At 33.5% G+C, this 22,496-nt stretch overlaps 1 protein-coding gene across 6 annotated transcripts in view; it reads left to right on the top strand.

Moving 5' to 3' along the window:
* Nucleotides 1–22,496, top strand: part of LOC136032324 (translation factor GUF1 homolog, mitochondrial-like) — a 284,018-nt gene that overhangs the window by 125,080 nt on the left and 136,442 nt on the right. For all 6 annotated transcript variants that reach the window (XM_065712627.1, XM_065712630.1, XM_065712628.1 and 3 more), the window contains exon 4: nucleotides 9,562–9,734. In XM_065712627.1, the coding sequence (XP_065568699.1) occupies nucleotides 9,562–9,734 (173 nt within the window). The remainder of the gene's footprint in view (nucleotides 1–9,561; nucleotides 9,735–22,496) is intronic.

The following is a 22,496-nucleotide window of genomic DNA, read 5'->3' as shown; positions in this document are numbered from 1 at the left end:
TTTTTCTTTTAGACTAGGACACTTCGTATCGGAGGAGTTGTCGTAGAAGCTTCAAAAAGGGCTCGTTTGATTGGAAATTGGGAGGGCAAGTGCCCTTTTCAATAGTAGAAAAGTAATTGGAGGGCAACTAACACCCCTTCCACGCCCATCATTTCCCCAAACATATCCAATGAAATTTTGAGATAGCCATTTTATTCAATGTACTTGAAAGGTCCAGAAATTATGTCTTTTAGGATGACCCCTTCCCCACCCTCTCCAGAGCCCTCCGAGCAAGGGTTGTAAGTTATGTCCTGGTGGCATACAAGATTATGTAGAAAGGGTGATCGTATAAACTTCGGAAGAACTCATTGGACTGCTAATCAGAAGTTTTAGAGTGCTTTTTGAGATCCAGAGTGATGGGAAGGTGGATACCCCCCACCCGCACCGCGTTTTTTCCCAAAATACACCTGATAGAAATTTTGAGATGGCTATTTGTTGTCGTAGAAACTTCGAAAAAGGATCGCTCGATTGGAAATTGAAAGGGCTAGTGCCCTTTTTAATAGTCCAAAGTGATTGGAGGGCAACTAACCCGCTTCCCACGCCCACCATTTTTCCAAACATATCCAATCAAAATCTTGAGATAGCCATTTTGTTCAACGCAAATGGGACGTCCAAAAATTATGTCTTTGATGATGACCCCCCCCACTGCCTTCAGGGCAAGGGTTCCCGAAATGCATGTGACAAAAGTTTTGAGATGGCTATTTCTTGTCGTAGAAACTTCGAAAAAGGCTCATTGGATTAGAAATTGAAAGGGATACTGCCCTTTTTAAAAGTACAAAGTGATTTGAGGGCAACTAAACCCCCTCCCACGCTCACCATAACCCCTAACTTATTCAATCAAAATTTTGAGATAGCCATTTTTTCAACACAATTTAACGCAAATGGGACGTCCAAAAATTATGTCTTTGATGATGATCCCCCCCCCCCCCCCACTGCCTTCAGGGCAAGGGTTCCCGAAATGCATGTGACAAAAGTTTTGAGATGGCTATTTCTTGTCGTAGAAACTTCGAAAAAGGCTCATTGGATTAGAAATTGAAAGGGATACTGCCCTTTTTAAAAGTACAAAGTGATTTGAGGGCAACTAAACCCCCTCCCACGCTCACCATAACCCCTAACTTATTCAATCAAAATTTTGAGATAGCCATTTTTTCAACACAATTTAAAGCTCCGAAAGCTATTTATTTGAGGATTACAACTACCCATACCCTTCAGGGCAAGGGTTTTGGCTTATGCCCTGGGGGCATATAAGGTATATTTAGAAAAGGTGATCGTATAAACTTTAAAGGGGGCTCATTGGATTGGTAATCAGACGTTTTAGTGTCATGTTTAAGATTCAGTGTGATTGGAGGGTGGATACCTCCCCCCACACCTCGTATTTTCCTGAAATGCATCTGAAAAAACTCTAAGATGGCCATTCGTCGTAAAAACTTTGAAAAGAGCCCATTGGATTGCAAATGGAAAGGACTAGTGACTTTTTAAGAGTCGAAAGTGTTTGGAGGGCAACTAACCCCCTCTCACACCCACGACAAATTAAGCAAAGAGAAAACGGGTTTTAATTTCGACAAAGCAGTGAACAGAAAATAAGATTTAAAAACAAAACTACACTTTAACTAAAAAAATAAAAATTCTCCGAATATTTTGACTCCACGTCCGGGAGCCTTTCTCAACGGAATTTGTTTTTTACAAACGACAAAAATGAAGAAAGCAATTTTTTTAAGACATAACGCAAAAAAAGACGACAACTAAAACACAACGAAATATATAAACAAAAATATATAAACAATAAATAAATAAAAACAACTCACATTATAAACAAAACTCCCAGCACTGATGGTAATAACTTAAGACAAAACCAAAGCAAGTTTTTATAATGAAGCCATGGGTCTCTCTCCTCTGCAACAATCGGTGTATAAATGGGAATCTGTTAAAAGTGAAAATCATTTTTACATGAACAAAACAAAGAAGGCCGCTCAACCCCGGGACCAAAAAGAATCTTACAGGTTAATGAAACAAATTTATGAACTGAATCGTATGTTGCAAAAATAAGAAAGGACTTGGAAGGCCTTAAAACTAATCGAATTATCACACCACAAATGTATTACAAGTTCTTTCCGAGGGGATCAGTTTGCCCAAGAATATATGGTTTGCCAAAAATACATAAAACAGGTATTCCACTAAGACCTATAGTATCAACAATGAACTCACCAACAGAAAAAATCGAAAAATGGGTAGCAATGACACTTAAACCTTTATTCTATCTCCATAATTTGTATATAAAAAATTCAGATTCTTAATAGATAAACTTAAAAATATTGAAATATCAAATGAATCGAGACTTTTTAGTTTCGATATAAAATCAATGTATATGTATATACCTTCGATAAATCTGTATTTGCCTTATCCAAACAACTTGATGAACATAAAAATGAGCTAGAAGAATTATCTGCAGGTAATGAGATTGAAATTATATTAAATTTAATCAAAATAACTAGGAGGTATGCTAATTATTTCAAATTCAGAGATAACTTTTAGCATCAAGTTAGAGGATTAGCAGTGGGAAGGCCCTTAAGTTCGCTGTTGGCAATTATCTATGTAGAGTATGTAGAAACTTTAGCTGTTGAAATATATTTTTTAAAACCTAAATTTTGGGGAAGATATATGGATGATGTTTTAGTTATTTGGAATTATGGGGAATCACAAATTGAAGGTTTTATGGAACATTTAAATAATTTGGGAGAGGAATTAGTTTTTACAATTGAAAATGAAACAGAGAATAAGTTACCGTTTCTGGATATTTGGATCGATAGAAATTACAATGAACTAGCTTTTTCAATTTGCCGTAAACCAACTAACAACAACTGTTATTTGTCTTTCGCTTCAAATCACCCGATCCAAGTAAAAAGGGGGGTAGTTATTTCTTTAGTTGATAGAGTGCTAAATTATAGAGTGTTAAGTATTAATTAGCTTCACCAGAGTACATGAACAGTGAATTAATTTTTATTAAGGATATTCTAATAGGAAATGGATATCCCGAAAATATGATTTCTCAAATAATTGAAAAAAGGAAAAAAAGCTAATGGAACCTGTAATATTAGAAGAAAATGGGTCAACTCAAAAATAAATTACATAACTTTGCCTTATATACCAACGTGTCACAGAAATTAAGGAGATAATGTAAAAAAACATAATATAAAAACAGCTTTTAAATAAGGAAAAACTATAAGCTCATGGCTAAATAAAGGAAAAGATAAAGTTCCAAGAAATATACAAAAGGGGATATACAAAATTCCATGCTCTTGTCGTAAATTTTATATTGGTAGAACACATCAGAATTTACAAAATAGGCTACAGAAAGACAAAAATGCCATAGATTGCTCGCTAAGACATAATAAAAAACCTGAAACTTTTGAATCCGCTATAGCAGAACACGTTTATAATTTTCCTCATCACAATATTTTATTTCATCAGACAAAAATTGTTGATATGTCTATAAGACTTTTACAAAGTTTTAGAGAAATTATAGAAATAAAAAAGATTATCTATGGGGGTATTAGTATAAATAGGGACGAAGAAGATTTTAAGATAAATTCAATTTATAATAGTTTAATTAAAGACCAGTTAAAAACTTTAACGAGTATTGATTTATATAATTGTCCCGAACAAAGTGATAACCTTGCGAACGAAAGTCAAAGCAAGGTCAATGCTGTGAGAAGTCAACGGACTGCAGCTAAACTAGCAAACGAAAAAATCCATTCAATTTATAATTCATAAATTTGTTTCATTAACCTGTAAGATTCTTTTTGGACCTGGGGTTGAGTGACCTTCTTTTGTTTTGTTCATGTATACATAATTTTCACTTTTAATAGATTCCCATTTACACACTGATTGTTGCAGAGGAAAGGAACCATTGGTTTCATTATAAACATTTGTTTTGGTTTTGTCACAAGTTAATACCGTTAGTGCTGAGAGTTTTGTTTATAATGTGAGTTGTTCTTATTTATTTATTATTTATATATTTTTTTTTCGTTGTGTTTTAGTTGTCGTCTTTTTTTGTGTTATGTCTTAAAAAAAAATTGTTTTCTTCTTTTTTGTCGTTTGCAAATTTTTTTTTCCGTTGAGAAACGCTCCCGGACGTGGAGCCGAAATATTTGGAGTATTTTTATTTTTTTAGTTAAAGTGTAGTTCTGTTTTTATATTTTTTTTCACTGCTTTGTCGAAATTAAAACCCGTTTTCTCCTTGCTTTATTTTTCGTAAATGGGAAAGCAGTGTGGCCTAAAAAATTATCTCTCAAACCCACCGTTTCCCCAAACACATCCAGTCAAAATTTTAAGATAGGCATTTTGTTCAACGTAATTGACAGGTTCATAAATTATGTTTTTGAGGATGCTACCTCCACCACAGCCCTCAGGGCAAGGGTTGTAAGTAATGCCCTGTGGGCATATACATTTTATATAGAAAGGATGATCGTATAAGCTTCGGAGGGGGGCTCATTGGATTGGTGATCAGAAGTTCTAGTGTCCTTTTTAAGATTGAGAGTAGTGCTTCAAAATTATCGTAAAATAAAAACTCGGGTAAGTAAAATTGGTAAAACTGTTAAAAAAGGTGAAATTGGTAAAATAAGGTACTCCCTAGGAAATACAGGGTAAAATTGGTGACCAGTCCAAAGACCACTTGAGCACATCTTTTTAAGCATCAGTGACAGTTTTAATCAAATTTTTAATGTTTCCGATTTTTCTGGGCTTAAAAAAGGTAATACCCAAAAGTGATAAAACAGTTAATTAAATTGATAAAACTTACATGGGGGTTATCAGCCTTACTCATGTTAGTCTTTGCACGTTTTGATTTTGACTTGGCTATTTGTTGTAATTTCTGTTCTTTTTTCATTTATTTATTGATAGTGATTTATGGTAGTTTTATGCTTCAAAGAATATTTGACTTTATTTTTCCTCATTCTTGGCTTAATGGAGGTCTTTACTTTTCTAATTACTTTAAAAAGTAATTTTACTTTACTTTACTTTTAAAAATTACTTTAAATTACTTTCAATAAATTATAACCGAAGATATTGACATGAGTATTTCTAAATTTCCTTGTCTGTTTTGGACTATTTCTTCTCCCCCTCCCACAAAGTAATCTCTTTTTCTATTCTAGGAAAAATCAAGTTCCCGGGGGACCAAAATAACTGACAAAACTAAACATTTCTAATTTAATTCGAAGGAAACTTCAATCAGCTAAATTGACTTGTTCCTTTTATGTTCTTGCTATGGTTGTTTGGTTTTATGGGATAATATTGTAAGATGTTCTGTGTAATTAGCATACTTGTTATACCACATGATTACTACATTATATGCTTTATTTTATAATGGCAATTACTTAACCATATAATATAAGGTTCTTGGAACAGTAATTGTTTTACAATGAGATCTGTTCTGCTGCAGTCTACTTTCTAATTACAGTACTTCCTATAAACTGTTACACAGTTATTACACTTTATGCTATATTTCACAATAATGAGTCTATAAAATATAATATGCTTCAAACCATGGTTGCTTCTGAAGATGCTTTCTATTTTTGCCAGTAACTATGAGACGCTCTGTATAATTGCTGTACCTACAACACTATATAGTTACGATGTTCTATAATAGTAATTAAATAAAAAACAACAATTTTTTTTTAATTGAAAGTAAGGACCTATATCAAACAGTTCGTGGTAACGAACTGTAGTGAGGAGTGACCTGGCTCAATAGTAACCGAAAATCTAAAAAATGGAATTTTGGTACCAATAGTTACATCAAAAGAATTGCATTTTAATGCTGATTTTAAATATATAAGTTTCATCAAGATCAGTTATGCCCATCAAAGGTTACGAGCCTGAGAAAATTTGTCTCATTTTAGAAAATAGGAGGAAACACCCCCTAAAAGTCATACAATCTTAACGAAAATCACACCATCAGATTTAGCGTATCAGAGAACCTTATTGTAGAATTTTCAAGCTCCTATCTACAAAAAAGTGGAATTTTGTATTTTTTGCCAGAAGACAGATCACGGATGCGTGTTTATATGTTTTTTTGTTTTTTTTTCCCAGGGGTGATCGTATCGACTGAGTGGTCCTAGATTGGCGCAAGAGGGCTCATTCTAACGGAAAGTGAAAGTTCTAGCGCCCTTTTTAAGTGACCACCCATATGAGTAATTTCTGTTCGTTTTAAGTTTTAATGCTGCTCCTTACTTTCAGTTGAAAAAACTTTCCATATTTACTTTTTCATTGTTCTTTAAGAAAAATGCTAAAAGATCCTGCGCTCCCTTCATGGAAATCTTCTTCCCCCATTACAAATTCCTCCATGGAAAGTTCCCCCCACATAACCTCCTCCCCTCCCCCGCAACCAAAAAAAATCCCCCTGAAAGCGTCTGTACACTTCCCAATAACCATTACATAGTGAACACTGGTCAATGTTTGTAACTTGCAGCTCCTCTCACGGATACTGTGGGGGGGGGTATGTCGTCCCCAAAGACATAGTTATGAGGTTTTTTGACTACGCTGAATAAAATGGCTATTTCAGAATTTTGATCTGGTGACTTTGGGAAAATAATTCGCGTGGGAGGGGGCTAGGCACCCTCCAACTTTTTGGTCACTTAAAAAGGACACTAGAACTTTAAATTTCCGTTAGAATGTGCCCACTCACGACATTCTAGGAACACTGGGTCGATATAATCACCCCTGGTAAAAAAAACAAACAAACAAATAAACACGCATTCGTGATCTGTCTTGTGGCAAAAAATGGAAAATTTCACATTTTTGTAGATAGAAGCTTGGAACTTCTACTATAGGATTCTCTGATACGCTGAATCTGATGGTGTGATTTTCTTTAAGATTCTATGACTTTTAAGGAGTATTTCCCCCTATTATCTAGAATAAGGCAAATTTTCTCAAGTTTGATTATATGAAAATGTGAAATGTTTAGTGTTTTTTTTTTACCTACTAAAAGACGCTTTTTGTAATTAATGTACCGACGACACTTTTTAGTCACTATGTTCTATAATAGTGACCATCTATATATAACAAAAATAATTTGTTTGTTTGTGTGTCTGTTTGTCTGTCCGCATATGACGTCTGAATTATTTCATCATATACCAATTCAAAAACGAATGTATTCAAACCGAAGTAGCTGAGTTAATAAAGCGTTATGTTCCAGGTTCTAGGTCCGAGAGGTTCCAGGTTCGAACCTTGGCTTTAGCATTAATACAAAAGAAGAAAAAAATAAAAAAAGGTAAAAACTACAAAAAAACTAAAAAGAAAAAAAAACTAAAAATTAATAAAAAACTAAAAAAAACTAAAAAACTAAGAACTGAAGAAGAAAAAAAAAGTAAAAAAAGGAAAAAAACTGAAAAATAAAGGAGAAAAAGAAAACTAAAAAAATAAAAATAAAATAAAAAAACTAAAAATTAATAAAAAACTAAAAAAAACTAAAAAACTAAGAACTGAAGAAGAAAAAAAAAGTAAAAAACGGAAAAAAACTGAAAAATAAAGGAGAAAAAGAAAACTAAAAAAATAAAAATAAAATAAAAAAAAACTAAAAAAGGTAAAAACTACAAAAAAACTAAAAAGAAAAAAGAAAAAAATAAAAAAGCTAAAAAAAGGTAAAAACCAAAAAAACTAAAAAGAAAAAAAGAAAAAAAATTATTTCATCATATACCAATTCAAAAAGGAATGCATATACAGACCGGGACACAGGGAATATAACTGACGACCGGGACACTTAAAGAGAAATTACAGACTGGGACACCGGGACACAAATGACGACTGGGACGTGTGTGTCGACTGACGTCATGTTTATGTGTCCACTGACGTCATTATAAAGATTGAGCTGTATATCGTCATGAAGTTGTTTGTCGACTGACGAAATTACAGACTGGGACACAAATGACGACCGGGACTCAAGGAATATAAATGACGACCGGGACAATCAAAGAGATATTACAGACTGGGACACCGGGACACAAATAACGACCGGGACACAGGGAATATACATGACGACTGGGACACAGGGACACAACTACAACGGGGGCACAGGGGGGATATATAAATGACGATGGGGACACAGGGAATGTTTGATTAGCAATCACCATCAACACAGCTCATGGACAATCATTAGAATAATGAGGTATACATCTGAATACGGATTGTTTTTCCCATGGACAATTATATGTTGCATGTTCAAGAGTCGGTAAACCTGACAATCTATTTATATGTACAGAAAGAATGTTGTATACTCGCAAGTTTTACTTAGTTAAAAACATATATATATATATATATATATATATATATATATATATATATATATATATATATATATATATATATATATATATATATATATATATACATATACATATATATATATATATATATATATATATATATATATATATATATATATATATATATATATATATATATATATATATATATATATCTATATCTATATATATCTATATTCACAGGTGGGACACAGGGACACAACTACAATGGCGCGTAACTAATATGGCGCGTAACGACTTACGCGCGCGGGGGGGCTTGGGGGGGCGAAGTGCCCCCACCAACTAGGTGTTGGGGTGGCGCGAAGCGCCACCCCAACAGCTAGTATGGTAATATGAAAGGCCTTAAGAAATAATTGCTTCGTAACATGTTCTACGCTGCTGCAACCTACTTTCTATTTTTGCCACTTACTTTGAGACACTCTATATAATTGCTGTACCTACAGTTACTATGTTCTATGATAGTAACTATAATAAATAAAGGATACGGCATTAGACTTTACAGTCCCTACCGGCGGTGCTGATCTCCGTTTCTTGGCCCTTCAGCCAGGAAGTGCAATGGGGGGTTGGGGGCCAGCCAGCGTTACTATCATATAGTAACTATATGATAATATGAAAGCATTTAAGAAACAATTTGCTTCGTAAGCTGCTCTACGCCGCTACAAACTACTTTCTATTTTTGTCACTTATAATGAGACGCACCATGTAATGGAGTACCTACAACACCAGACCTAGATATAGTGATTATGTTCTGTAAAAGTAACTATGTGATAATCTGAAAGGCTTTAAAAAATGATTGCTTCTTAAGATGTTCTATGATGCTGTAGACCACTTTCTAAATTTTCCACTTACTATAAAACGCTTTTTGTAGTTACTGTGCCTACAAGACTTTGCAGTTACTATATATTAGTTGCACTATGATGATATGAAGCTTTAACAAATAATTGCTTCCTAAGATACTCTACGCTGCTGCTGCTGCAGCAGAAGCAAAGATTTTTATCTTTGCTTCTTACAACAATAACTATAACTATAATACTATACAATAACTATAACAATAACTATAACTATATACTATAACTAATAACTATAACTATAACAATAACTATACACCAATATAACAGGTCTTAAACTATAATAGCTTTTCAAGATGATACCGTAAGGACTTTAATAAACAATTATTGTAATATGTAAATGACATCTTTAATTTTAGGTACCGTTACGAAAGATACGTCTAAAAATCAAAGGTTGGACAAATTGCAGGTGGAGAGGGAAAGAGGTATTACTGTGAAGGCGCAAGCTGCCACTCTTATATACGAATATAAAGGATCAAAATACCTTCTTAATCTTATTGATACCCCAGGTCATGTCGACTTTTCATATGAGGTAATTTGTCTGAATAATTTCCTTAATAAAAATAGAAAAATCACCACGTGTAAAAGTTTTTGCTTGGAAGAAGCCGTTACCAATTTTTACTTAAACAATTTCTGAAATATGGTTGGAAAAGTGCCCATTTTGTTTACTCGTTCTGAAAATGCCTTCTCTTCGTTTAAGATTATAATTGTTAAGTTTAGAGTTTCAAAGAATAATTTCTTAAGCTTCACAAAACATATTTATGCGCACAGTGAGAAGTAGGGGAAATCAGGACCAGTGTAATCAGTTCACAAAAATATAAGGGGTTAAAGAATTTTTCAGTTTTGAAATGAAGATACAGGAAAAAATAGTTTAAAGTATGGAGGAATGGTTTTTCTGATCTTTTAATGAAGATACTGGAAACGGTATTTTGAAAATATTGAAGGGCAATTCATTTATGTAACCCTTATTAAAAAAAAAAAAAAAAAATTAAATTTTTTTATAAAAAGACATAGAAAATTTAGCATGCTACAACTGAAAGTAAGCACATCTGAAAATGCCTTTATAATGTTTTTCCGATGACAACAGGGACGATTTACAATAGTAAGTTCACCCGCACTTTAAAAAGGTCACCTAACCTGTTAAATGACTGTATGGCCTATAAAAAACCTTACTTTTCATCTGTATTTCCAATTGTGAAAAATTACAGCTAATATATCATATAAACTGTTTGTCTCTTAAATAAAATATAAAAATTAATAATGATAATCATAATAATATATATAATGAACTTTTTTCCATGGCCTTTTTTAACCGTTACGACTGAGACGAAGATTAACCAATGTGTCTCAATTCACAAAACTACTACACTGCGTTCAAAGTTAGTGGTTTGGAGATTAGATTTTTTATTTCCTCCATAATATTCTCACTTTTTTTTTGCTTGGATGAGAGAATTGCGGTTGTAGCCAAAGTTGCATGCACACTGAAGACTGTAGAAAAACTTTGGAGAAAACTTTTATCTTCGATCACGTCATTCTTCCGTTGATCGACTTGTAAGAACCATTTGAAACAATATTTTGTGTGTAGATGATTCCAGTGGCGAGGAATTGGATCACTCAGGCAGTAAAAATTACTGCAATGAGCATAGTTGAAGTTTATTAGATTTACCTTATCCATAAGTCCACCTTCTCTACGATTAGTCTTAAACCCAGTCAGAGGTATTTTAAAAAAAGATGGTGTAAATCGAAGTTTCAGCGTGTATCATGTTATTCTGTTACTAAGATTCAGATTCATTTATTCAAAAATTCATATTCATCAAAATCTTCAACTTGCCCAAATGGAGAGACAAGCTCGACTACTGGGCAAGATATATAAGCAAAATTTAACAATCCTCATTGATACAGAACAAACAAAAAATGAACCACTATTTCATCAATAAAAAAAAACAACTCTGTTTCAGCGTGGATATCTGTACTCCTCGGGTGTTGTAAAAACTTATCTAGAATTCGAATAGCTTTGTTTTGCAGGGTTTGTAGTGATTTAATATGTGGTTTAAAAGTCAGCAAAAATATAGCTGAGCAATATTGGAGGTGCGCATCAATTAGGCAAAAATATAGGACTCTTAGAACCTTATATGAGAATAAAAATTTTAGTCAGTGGAGCAAACCTATATTTCTTGATAATTTTAGTCTCAACAACGAAATATGTGTTTTAAAATTCATGGTAGGGTCAAAAAAGATACCTAAATATTTTGCTGTGTCTACTCTTTTGATTTCATGAATAGTACCAATGGCAATTTTATTCAGAGAAATATTTTTCAACTTTTGATTTGATCTTCCATAAATAATAAATTCTGTTTTAACAAAATTAGGGACAAGTTTGTTAATTTGGAACCAATTTGTTATGGATTGCGCAACTTCAATTAGTTTTTCTTTCAGTGCATCTAATGTTGGTGCTTTTAAATTTGCTGCAGTATCATCCGCAAACATAATTGTTAATGTATTTCAGGAGTAGATTTAGGGAGATCATTTATATATATTAAAAATAATAGAGGTCCTAAAATTGAACCTTGCCATACACCGATATTATTATTCGATGTCTCAGACGAATATTCACCATCAATATCTACCACAAACCTTCGATTGTGCAAATATGATTTGATTAATTTTAAAGGTACTCCTCTTATTCCCGTATTTTTAAGTTTTTTAAATAGAATTTCGTGATTTAAAGTGTCGAAAGCTTTCTTAATATAAAAAAAACAATGTAGCTGCTAAACAATCATCATCAAAAGCATCATTAATGAAAATACGTGTTGCGGCGACGGCATCTTCTGTCGATCTATCTTTTAAAAAACCAAACTGGAACTTCGAAAAAAAATTATCTTTTCCAGAAATGATGTAAGTCTATACTTCATTATTTTTTCAAACACTTTATCTAGTGGGGAAAGGACGTAACCAAGAACGTTGTTCCTGGTTTAATGTACATCTGTATTTATTTTGGGTAGGGTGGAAGGGGCACATTGATAAAAAACCGTCAATAAAATGTAAATAACATAGAAAAATTGGAAAAAATGCTGATAGTCTTAAGTATCTGAACAATCTGGAGGATTTTGAGCCCCAAGAGCCCCCTTTCCAGTGCCTACGCGTTTTTTTTGTAACTCAATTTTATGAATTTTAATTTATGTCTGTATTTTTGTGAGATTATGTTATATATGTAGGTAGTTTTTATTCATGCTATTAGATAGAACGAAATTAAAAGATTTGCTTGAAATATAAAACGAATTTAATAGATAACAGGTACGGGTTTTTTTCTAGACATATTCATTGCAACTGGTGAGGAGTAACACCATAAATTTTAGGAGGCACCACAAATATTTATTTATAAACTTATTTATAAATATTGGGGTGTCACCATAAACATCATAAATTTTTATCTTTTTATATTGGGATTTTGAATACAAATTCGAGCTTATTTTGTCTGAAATATTTGTTAAAAAACAAGTAAAAATTACGATTCATTTGAAAAACGACAAAAATAACCATAGTTTACACAGAATTTGGCTTACACACAAAGCCCTGATGCAAATATTTGGAGGAACAAAGATTTGAGATTATATAGGATTTAGCTTACATATATAGTTCTGGGCTAAATATTTAAAGGAACAAGGATTTGAGATAAGCTCTAAATAACTAAGAAAGTAAATGTTACTGGGAAGCGTAAATGTTCACAATATTATACCAGGACAATTTCGATAAAACCTCTTTGGACAAAAGGTGCTCCTTTTTCTCTCACAATTCAAGAACATAAATATCAATCAATCAATCAGTCATTTTATGAATGCTAAAACAATATTACAAAAGTAAAAATGTTATTCATATGTTCATACATATGAAATAAAGATGAAGGAGAATAAACACTAGCGTGCAGTAAAAAAGAAAAACTGGTAGTAATTATTATAAAAGAAATAAGCAGAAACCAAGAAAGTAGAGAAACAGGAAAGATGAAGTTGATGTTATAACATCAAAAAAAAGAATAAATAAACAAGAACTTTAAAAGCTAAGAAGATTCTTGAAAACAATTTTAAAATGAATAGGAGAAAAATGTATCAGTTGGAAAGAATTCCAAAAAGGAGAAGCAATAGGAAAAGATAATAGGAAAAATAAAAACAAAGGAGAAAGAGAGAAATTACTAAACTGAAAAGACCCGAAGAAAAATTGCCTTTGCAGAAAGAAGTAGAGAAACTTCCGGAGGGATAGAGTTTCATAGTGGAATTGATTGATAAGTGGGAGACCTCTGGGCTGTTGTAGATGATCATTTGAGTAAAATAAATCTTCGAGAAGAACTGCGTAAAAAAGAAGAGCACCTACCTGAGCCTGTCTGTGAAAAAAATTCCTAGAGAGGTGGTGGAAGTGTACCTAGAAAAGCAGAATGCGCTAAATAAAGATTACTTTTGCCTACAATACAATCCAGTGGAGCTATTCCAGTATCATTATAAAGCTAAGAGGAAGGGTAAAGCAGAGCGAAAAGAAAAGTACCCTTCACCGCCCTATTTAGGGTTTTTTGAAATGAACAGAGAAGAGATTTATTAGTAATACCCCAGACAGAGCAGCAATAAGAAAGGTAAGGATAAATAAAAGCATGATAAAGAGAAACCAAAACATCTGGGGGAAGAAATGAGTTAACCCGGTGCAACATTGAACATTGGCGGAGGATGAGGGAACGGGTGTGAGTTATATACGGTTTAAAAGAAAGAAAACAGTCAAGATACATCCCAAGAAATTTCACGATAGTAGCTTGTAGTATAATATCATTCTCATAAGTCAGGGTGATAGGCTCTTGTACGTCTCTCATAGGGTAAGGGGTCCTAAAATTGGCAATGGCACTCTTCCAGATGTTAAGAGCCATATCATTTGACCATCACCATTCCTTTACTTTATCAAGAAGACCCTGAGCTATGGAACTGGCTGATGGCAGGTCCACTGCAGCAATGAAAAAGTTACAGTCATCAGCAAAAAGAACAGAGTGAACGTGGGGATGAAGACAGTCAACAAGATCATTAATGTAAATTAAAAACAGAAGATAGTTTCAATATCTGAAGTTTTGACATTGAAGCCTACCACTGCCATGATGGAAGCATGGATGGGACCCAGAATTTATTATTGATGCCCCCCCCCCTTAAGTGTACTGGAAATCTGAGAAAAATATGCCGCATCCATACCTTGGATTTTTCAGATGTTTAGTATTTTCTTCAAGATACATGAAATATCCTAAATGTATTTTTATCTAATAATGGAAAATCTATAATTTAAATATACTTTAAATTTATTTAAATTCAACAATGGTAATAATTGTATTGTCAAGTTATGTTCATTATCAGTTATGTTACTTACATTCAAGTTATAGATATGCTACATTTTAGCTGTGTATTTCATGATCTTTTTCTATAGTAGGATATGTTACATGCTTTTGCAAAACTATATACTTTTTTGATTGCTAGTTTCAATGCAGAGTTATTTCCGATTTGAGACAATTAGTTACAGCTCAGCAATCTTTTTCTTCTTTTCCTACAATTCGTTGAATAAAATCTTGTTCGAACACGGGGATTCCCAGGAAGACATATTAAATAGTTGATTCCTATGGGTGTCAATTTTAGACGCAATCGTTTCCAATGTGTCGATTGGAGAAATTACTGGGGTGTAAGGAAGCATGCCATTTGATTTGTGGTACCTCGTAAATAGGGGAAATAAGAACGAATAGTTTTAAAGAATGAAACTATTTTAAGTCACTTCGTGATATAGCTCAAGGGAAGCTCTGATACATAGTATTTACGTTGAAATCAGAAGAAACATTATGAAGTTTTTGGGTGACACTTCATTGCATGACTTCTTTTGAACTAAACACTATAATAATAGAGTAAAACCATTCAATTACCTATTCAGCACTGTTTCCAAATATAATGGTTGCTGATGTGACAATTGCCACAGGCTGGGACAAACTACTGTTTTGTTGAAGTTTTTAAATTCAATAATTTATACCAGATTAAAGTCGGCTTTGGTTGATATCAAAGATCAATGATGTGTTGAGGCTAAAAAGATAAAAGTCCTAATTTATGATCTTCATAATTTCCATATAAATATTCTTATCCCGGTTCTTTCGAAGTAGTGTTGCATTTATTATAACGAAGCCTGGCTGCCATCCATTATTGTTATTCTTTTGCGCCATGGTCTTTTAAGGTTGATCCCGTGGTCCGAAATTTGGCCTTGAAATCACTTTCTTGGAACCTAACAAGGACCAAATAGGATAGTTAAAATTATACGATTATCCTGCTGAGTCGTGAACGAGGAAAAACTAGTTTTTCACTTGATTAAATAAAAAAAACTAATTTTTTTAGCTGAAAGTAAGGAGCGACATTAAAACTTAAAACGAACAGAAATCACTCCGTATATGAAATGGGTTGTCCCCTCCGCAATCCCTTGCTCTTTACGCTAAAGTTTTTAATTGTTTTAAAAAGTAGAATTGTGGCAAAGAGTCAAACTTTAGCGTAAAGAGCGAGGGATTGCGGAGGGGACAACTCATTTCATATACGGAGTAATTTCTGTTCGTTTTAAGTTTTAATGTCGCTCCTTACTTTCAGCTAAAAAAATTAGTTTTTTTTATTTAATTTCTGAACGTTTTTGAATTAATGCATGTTTGGTTTTGGCTCTCCGCACATAAATTATTAAAATGAAATTTGTATATTAATTCTTTTTTTGGCTAAATCGCTTTCTCTTAGTTTTGATCAGACGATTTTGAGAAATAAGGGGTGGAGAAGGAGGCCTAGTTGCCCTCCAATTTTTCGGCTACTTAAAAATGCAACTAGAACTTTTAATTTTTAACGAACGTTTTTATTAGTAAAAAATATACGTAACTTAAGAATTAACTTACGTAACAAATTTTCATAACCTTATATTTTTATTATGTATACGAGGGGGTTTGTACCCTCGGTAATACCTCGCTCTTTACACTAAATCGTAAGTTTTGTCCCAATTCTTTAAGAATGACCCCTGAATCAGAAAGGCCGTAGAATAAATAGTTGAAATTACTAAAAATACTTTAGCATAAAGAGCAAGGTATTTATCTCCTCCAAAATACCTCGCTCTTTATGCTAAAGTATTTTTGGAACCCCTCATGTGCGTAATAATCTCTGTTCGTTTTAAGTTTCAATGCTACTTCTTCCTTTCATTTGAAAAAACGTTTTCATGTTTATTTTTCATTGTTTTCTTATAGTAATGCTAGAGAATCCTGCGCCCATGTCATTGAATTTTTCTTCCCCCATGATAGATTCCTCCAAGAAAAGATCCTCCAACATAGCCCCCTCTCCTCAGCCCCACCCCCCAAAAAATAAAATCCCCCTGAAAACGTCTGTACACTTCCCAATAACCATTACTATATCTAAACACTGGTCAAAGTTTGTAACTTGCAGCCCCTCCCCCAGGGATTGTGGGGGGGGGGTAAGTCATCCCCAAACACATAGTTATTATGGTTTTCGACTATGCTGAACAAAATGGCTATCTCAAAATTTTGATCCGTTGACTTTGGGAAAAAAATGAGCGTGGGAAGGGGCCTAGATGCGCTCCAATTGTTTTGGTCACTTAAAAAGGGCAATAGAACTTTTCATTCCCGTTAGAATGAGCCCTCTTGCGACATTCTAGGACCACTTGGTCGATACGATGACCCCTGGAAAAAAAAAACAAAAAAAACAAAAAACAAATAAACACGCACCCGTGATTTGTCTTCTTTCAAAAAATACAAAATTCCACATTTTTGTAGATAGGAGCTTGAAACTTCTACAGTAGGGTTCTCTGATACGCTGAATCTGATGGTGTCATTTTCGTTAAGATCCTACGACTTTTAGGGGGTGTTTCCCCCTATTTTCCTGAATAAGGGAATTTTTCTCAGGCTCGTAACTTTTGATGGGTAAGACTAAAACTGATGAAACTTATATATTTAAAATCAGCATTAAAACGCGATTCTTTTGATGTAGCTATTGATATCAAAATTCAATTTTTTAGAGTGTTGGTTACTATTGAGCCGGGTCGCTCCTTACTACAGTTCGTTACCACGAACTGTTTGATTATATCTATCGGCTCTTGAAATACAAACAAGAAGATGACTCAACTGAAGATTTATAGACAGACACACATTAAAAAATAACAATTAAGACCTACAACCAAAACAATCTGGTCCGTGCAAAGTACCGGTGAGGGCCGTATCCAGGATTTTTTTTTCTGGGGACGGTTTCCACAAGAAACCTCAAAAATGCAAACAAAATTGTTTATATCCATTTTCGTTAAGTTTTTATGAGTAAAAGAAACATTTCGAGGGGGGGGGGTTATCGGCCTTGGTACCGGTAAAATTAAACTGACAATTATTAAGTGCTACAGATTAAGAGCTACAAATGCTAAAAGGCTGTTTGACTCTTAGCCTCGTCTTTTATATTTTACTTCCAAACCGTAACTCAGGGACCTGCCTCCAGAGTCTTACCCACAATATTACCGATATTTTGCCTTTATCTGACGTAGGTATTCTGTTTACTTGTTTTTTGTTGTGTTTTTTTGTTTTTTTTTCTAGCACCCCTATTTCAGCTTATTCCTAGAAAGTGGTAAGGATATAACCTCTGTGGTTTTTACGGATAGGGTGGACCTTAGGCTGGATTGATGAATATGACTTTGCATTTTGGAAAGCTTCTTAGAGCTCTTGCCTGGGGCCAAAGATCTATTGTTTCTACCCATTTCTGTTCGTGATTTCAGCTGAGTTTATCATTCGGTTTTTTTGTCCTTGGGATTGCGGTAGAGAAATGGTATCAGATGAGCCTCTTAAACTTTAAAAGTTCTCTAATTACTAAAGAAATCAGAGTTTATTCTTTGCTCCTTTCTAAGTGATGACGTTAGAAACTTAGCCTACGGCAAAAAAGTTAACTTTTGGACTAAGACGGATAGATTTTTTTTCGACGGCAGTCGATAGCTCTCTATGAGCTGATCAAAGTGTATGTCATCCATTTTTTGGTAGAAAAATTCCTTCGTGAGATATACCAGCTTGAATGTTTAAAGGGGTTGACAACTTCAATAGTAAGGTACACACTGAAACCAAACATAGGCCGTTACCAATTGTGAGACATATAGGGGAGTTTTAAGCAACAGTCGGCTGTTGGCTCTTAATCATCTTTGGAAATTAGATGTTCGTATTTTTTGCTAGCTGGTGTACCTATAATTTCTTTCCGGTGTATTTGATGGTAAGACCAATTTGGTTCCAGTGTTAAGACATGTAGGGGACTTGTAAGTAATAATCGGCTCTTAGGCTACAATCATCTTCAGCAATGAGGGGTTTGCAACTTTTGCGAGTTGTTGTACCTAGTATTTATTTTAAAATCCTTACTGATTAATAACTTCAGCGTTTAATCGAAGCGAGGAAACGAAACCAAAGTGATGCTCTCGCAATAATTTACTCGCGAAGCCGAACAAAGGTTACCGCAACACCTCACTTTGCCCATGTAACGTAGATCTAGTTTATTTTGGATGTAAATATTTTGTTTCAAAGGACTAAGGGGCTATTGACTATTTATTATAATAGATCGTATTTATTGCATATTAAAATATTACCCCTTATACGTGGCAATCTTGGTATGAATAATCACAAATACTCTCTAGGAATTTAATAATGCGAGTAGCTTTGGAAAAACAATTTACGTTAGAGTTTAGAAGACGTATCTCTTTAAGAAGGGGTATCATCGGATAAAGAGCCATTGCATTTTAGATATTCTTAAGTCAAAGATAATAATAAACCTATTTATTATTAATTTATAATAACTTATTATTATTATTATAATAAATAATTATACTATTATTTTATACTATTATAATTATATTTTATATATAATATATATTATATAATATATATTTTAATATATATAATATATTATATAATATATATTTTATTTTATACTATATAATTATTATTTTATACTATTATTAATTATACTATTATAATTATACTATAAGACTATTTATTATAATAAATAAACCTGAAGTAGACAATAAATAGATTGGAAGCTTCTGTTCATTTGAAGTACAATTGAAACGGCTAGATTCCAGACTTTGTATAGACTTAAAGGGTCATTTAAAAAAAAGGAATTGTTGTGTATAATTGAGTTAAGGGGGAATAGTTTGCCGGCTAGATAATTGAATTTTACAATTCTCAAACAAAAACAAAACATACAGGGTATTCATCCGCGTAAAGACATTTCTTTTGTTCCTAAATTTTACTAATATCAATATTTAGATAGTTTGATCCAATCAGGATTTTTATGGGATGTTTGAACCGATCTGAAAATTTAGTGAAAAATATCGTTGGCTTAAATTACTACTAGCTAAATCTTAGTCACACAGTTCGTAGTAACGAACTGTAGTAAGGAGCGACCCGGCTCAATAGTAACCGAAAATATAAAAAATGGATTTTGATACCAATAGTTACATCAAAAGAAACATTTTTATGCTGATTTTAAATATATAATTTTCATCAAATTACTCATCAAAAGTTAGGCTTGAGAAAATTTGCCTTATTTTAGAAAATAGGTGGAAATACCCCCTAAAAGTCACATAATCTTAATGAAAATCACGCCATCAAGTTCAGCGACTATCACGCTATCACGCTATCAGAAAACACTACTGTAGAAGTTTCAAGCTCTTATCTACAAAAATGTGGAATTTTTTATTTTTTGCCAGAAGAAAGATTACAGATGCGTGTTTATTTGTTTTTTGTTTTTTCCCCAGGGGTGATTCTACCGGCCCAGTGGTCCTAGAACGTCGCGAGGGGGCTCATTCTAACTAAAACTAAAAGTTCCAGGTCCATTTTTAAGTGACCAAAAATAAAAATTGGGGGGCACCTAGGCCCCCTCCCACGATCACTTTTCCCCAAAGTTGCTGGATCCAAATTTTTAGACAGCCATTTTATTCAGCATAGTCAAAAAACCTAATAACTATGTCATTGGAGACGGCTTAATCCCTCACAGCCCCCGGGAGAGGGGGCTCTTTCCATGGAGGGATTAATCATGAGGGAAGAGAATTTCCATGAAGGGGACGCAGAATTTTCTAGCATTATTTAAAAAAAAGAAAATAAATAAAAAAGAGTTTTTTTTCAACTGGAAGTAAGGAGCAGCATTAAAACTTAAAAAAAAACAGAAATTATCACGTATATAAGAGGGCTCGTCTCTTCTTCAATACCTCGTTATTTACGCTAAAGTATTTTTAGTAATTTCAACTATTTATTCTACGGCCTTTGTGATTCAGGGGTCATTCTTAAAGAATTGGGACAAAATTCAAGCTTTAGCGTAAAGAGCGAGGTATTGACAAGGGGGCAAATCCCCTCATATACGTAAAAAGTTGGATCATCAGTACTGGCTATTCTGCAGTGCTAAAACTGATGAATCTAGTGGGTACTTAACCTATGATCACTGCCAATAATGAACGGTTCTTCTCGGCATTAGGGCTTACGAAGGATTTATCTGCGATCGACAATGGGAAATGATTGACTCAGCAATTTCATGATCAGTGCTGTTGAAAAAGAGGAGAAACTGGATTTAAATATATTAGTCGATGATTTTTCCAAACAGCGAAGTCGCCTCTACCCCCTGTTTTAAGTATGTTTGCTCAACCTTGTTTTGTAATTCATATCTTTATTCAAAAATAGAAAAAAATACTGCCCACCCTTAAAAAAGTTTGAAACTCCTCCCTCAAAAATGTTTGTCCGACTCGTAAAAACGTAACAATAAAACATATAAAGAAATTTTTGCTGCGTTTTAAAAGTTTTTTGTAACCCCTTCCCCCTGGACAAAAATCCTAGATACGATCCTGCCCCAAAGACCTGGATTTTTTGAAGAGCCTCCATAGCTTACAAGTTCATTTTTTGTCGTTTCATACTAACCATCCTTCTGGAAACATTTTTAGAGGTCGGCTCTCTCCAACAGTGATAGTTTTGTACCAATAAATTGTTTCTAGGAAAAAGATAGATGGGAATTTCCTATCCTCTTATCCATTTTTATTGCCTAGCTAGTTGATTGTTTTGATTACTGAAGTTTGACTAAATGATCCTCCCGACTCTAGTCGTTAGGGAGGTTCTTGTGCTTGGAATTTTCGTTAATTAGCGCCACTAGAACGCCACCAACTGGGTATCTTTTTTGGGTCTTGGCATATTTTATCCTAACGAAAAATATTGTCTTAATACAACACCTTTTATGCAATGTATGGCGTCTTTGCAATGCTATCATGCATCCTTTTTTTGCTCTTTAAATGCAGTTTAATGTGATGTCACTCACATGAAAAAGGTCTTTTCAAAATTAAGGCTCTAAAGTATAGTCAGCTGGCGAGTGCACGTCTGCCCCTGATCCATCAAAATGTTGGCCATGCCTCACCGGTGGGGCATGTGCCCTACTTTGGGAATCAGAAATCTAAGTCAAATGACATTGTGTATATCCAGGTTTACAGAAGAGCACAGCTACAATGTTTTGGAAGTGTCTCGGGGGGGGGGAAGAGTTGAAACTCAGTTGATTTTGAGGATACTTGGAATTTTGTGTTGGGGGGAGAGTCTATCTAAATATGTTTTGTCTTCATCGGTCTAAATATTTTTGCACTATTAGCCGCTATAGAGCTTACAATCTCTTCACCGTGAAGTTACATAGTGATGTACATCAAAAGAAACTACGAGTTTTCACGTTACCAAACTAGTGTATGTGCTATATATTGACAATAGTGTATATGCAATATATTGTCAATAGTTTATATGCACTATATTGACAGTAGTGTATATGCAATATATTGACAATAGTGAATATGCAATATATTGACAATAGTGTGTATACAATATATTGCCAATAGTTTATATGCAATGTATTGACAATAGTGTATATGCAATATATTGTCAATAGTTTATATGCACTATATTGACAGTAGTGTATATGCAATATATTGCCAATAGTTTATATGCAATGTATTGACAATAGTGTATATGCAATATATTGTCAATAGTTTATATGCACTATATTGACAATAGTGTGTATACAATATATTGCCAATAGTTTATATGCAATGTATTGACAATAGTGTATATGTAATATATTAACAATAGGATATAATTATGTAATATTTTGATAATCTATATATATAAAAATAAGTTGTCTGTCTGTGTGTCTGTCTGTGGATCAGGTGACGTCATGTTTCTGTGTCGGCTGACGTCATGAAGTTAGTTGTCGTCATTTTTGCTATG

This window comes from Artemia franciscana, chromosome 10 (genome assembly GCF_032884065.1).
Source record: "Artemia franciscana chromosome 10, ASM3288406v1, whole genome shotgun sequence".
NCBI lineage: Eukaryota > Metazoa > Arthropoda > Branchiopoda > Anostraca > Artemiidae > Artemia > Artemia franciscana.
This window is presented reverse-complemented; position numbering and strand designations above follow the sequence as displayed.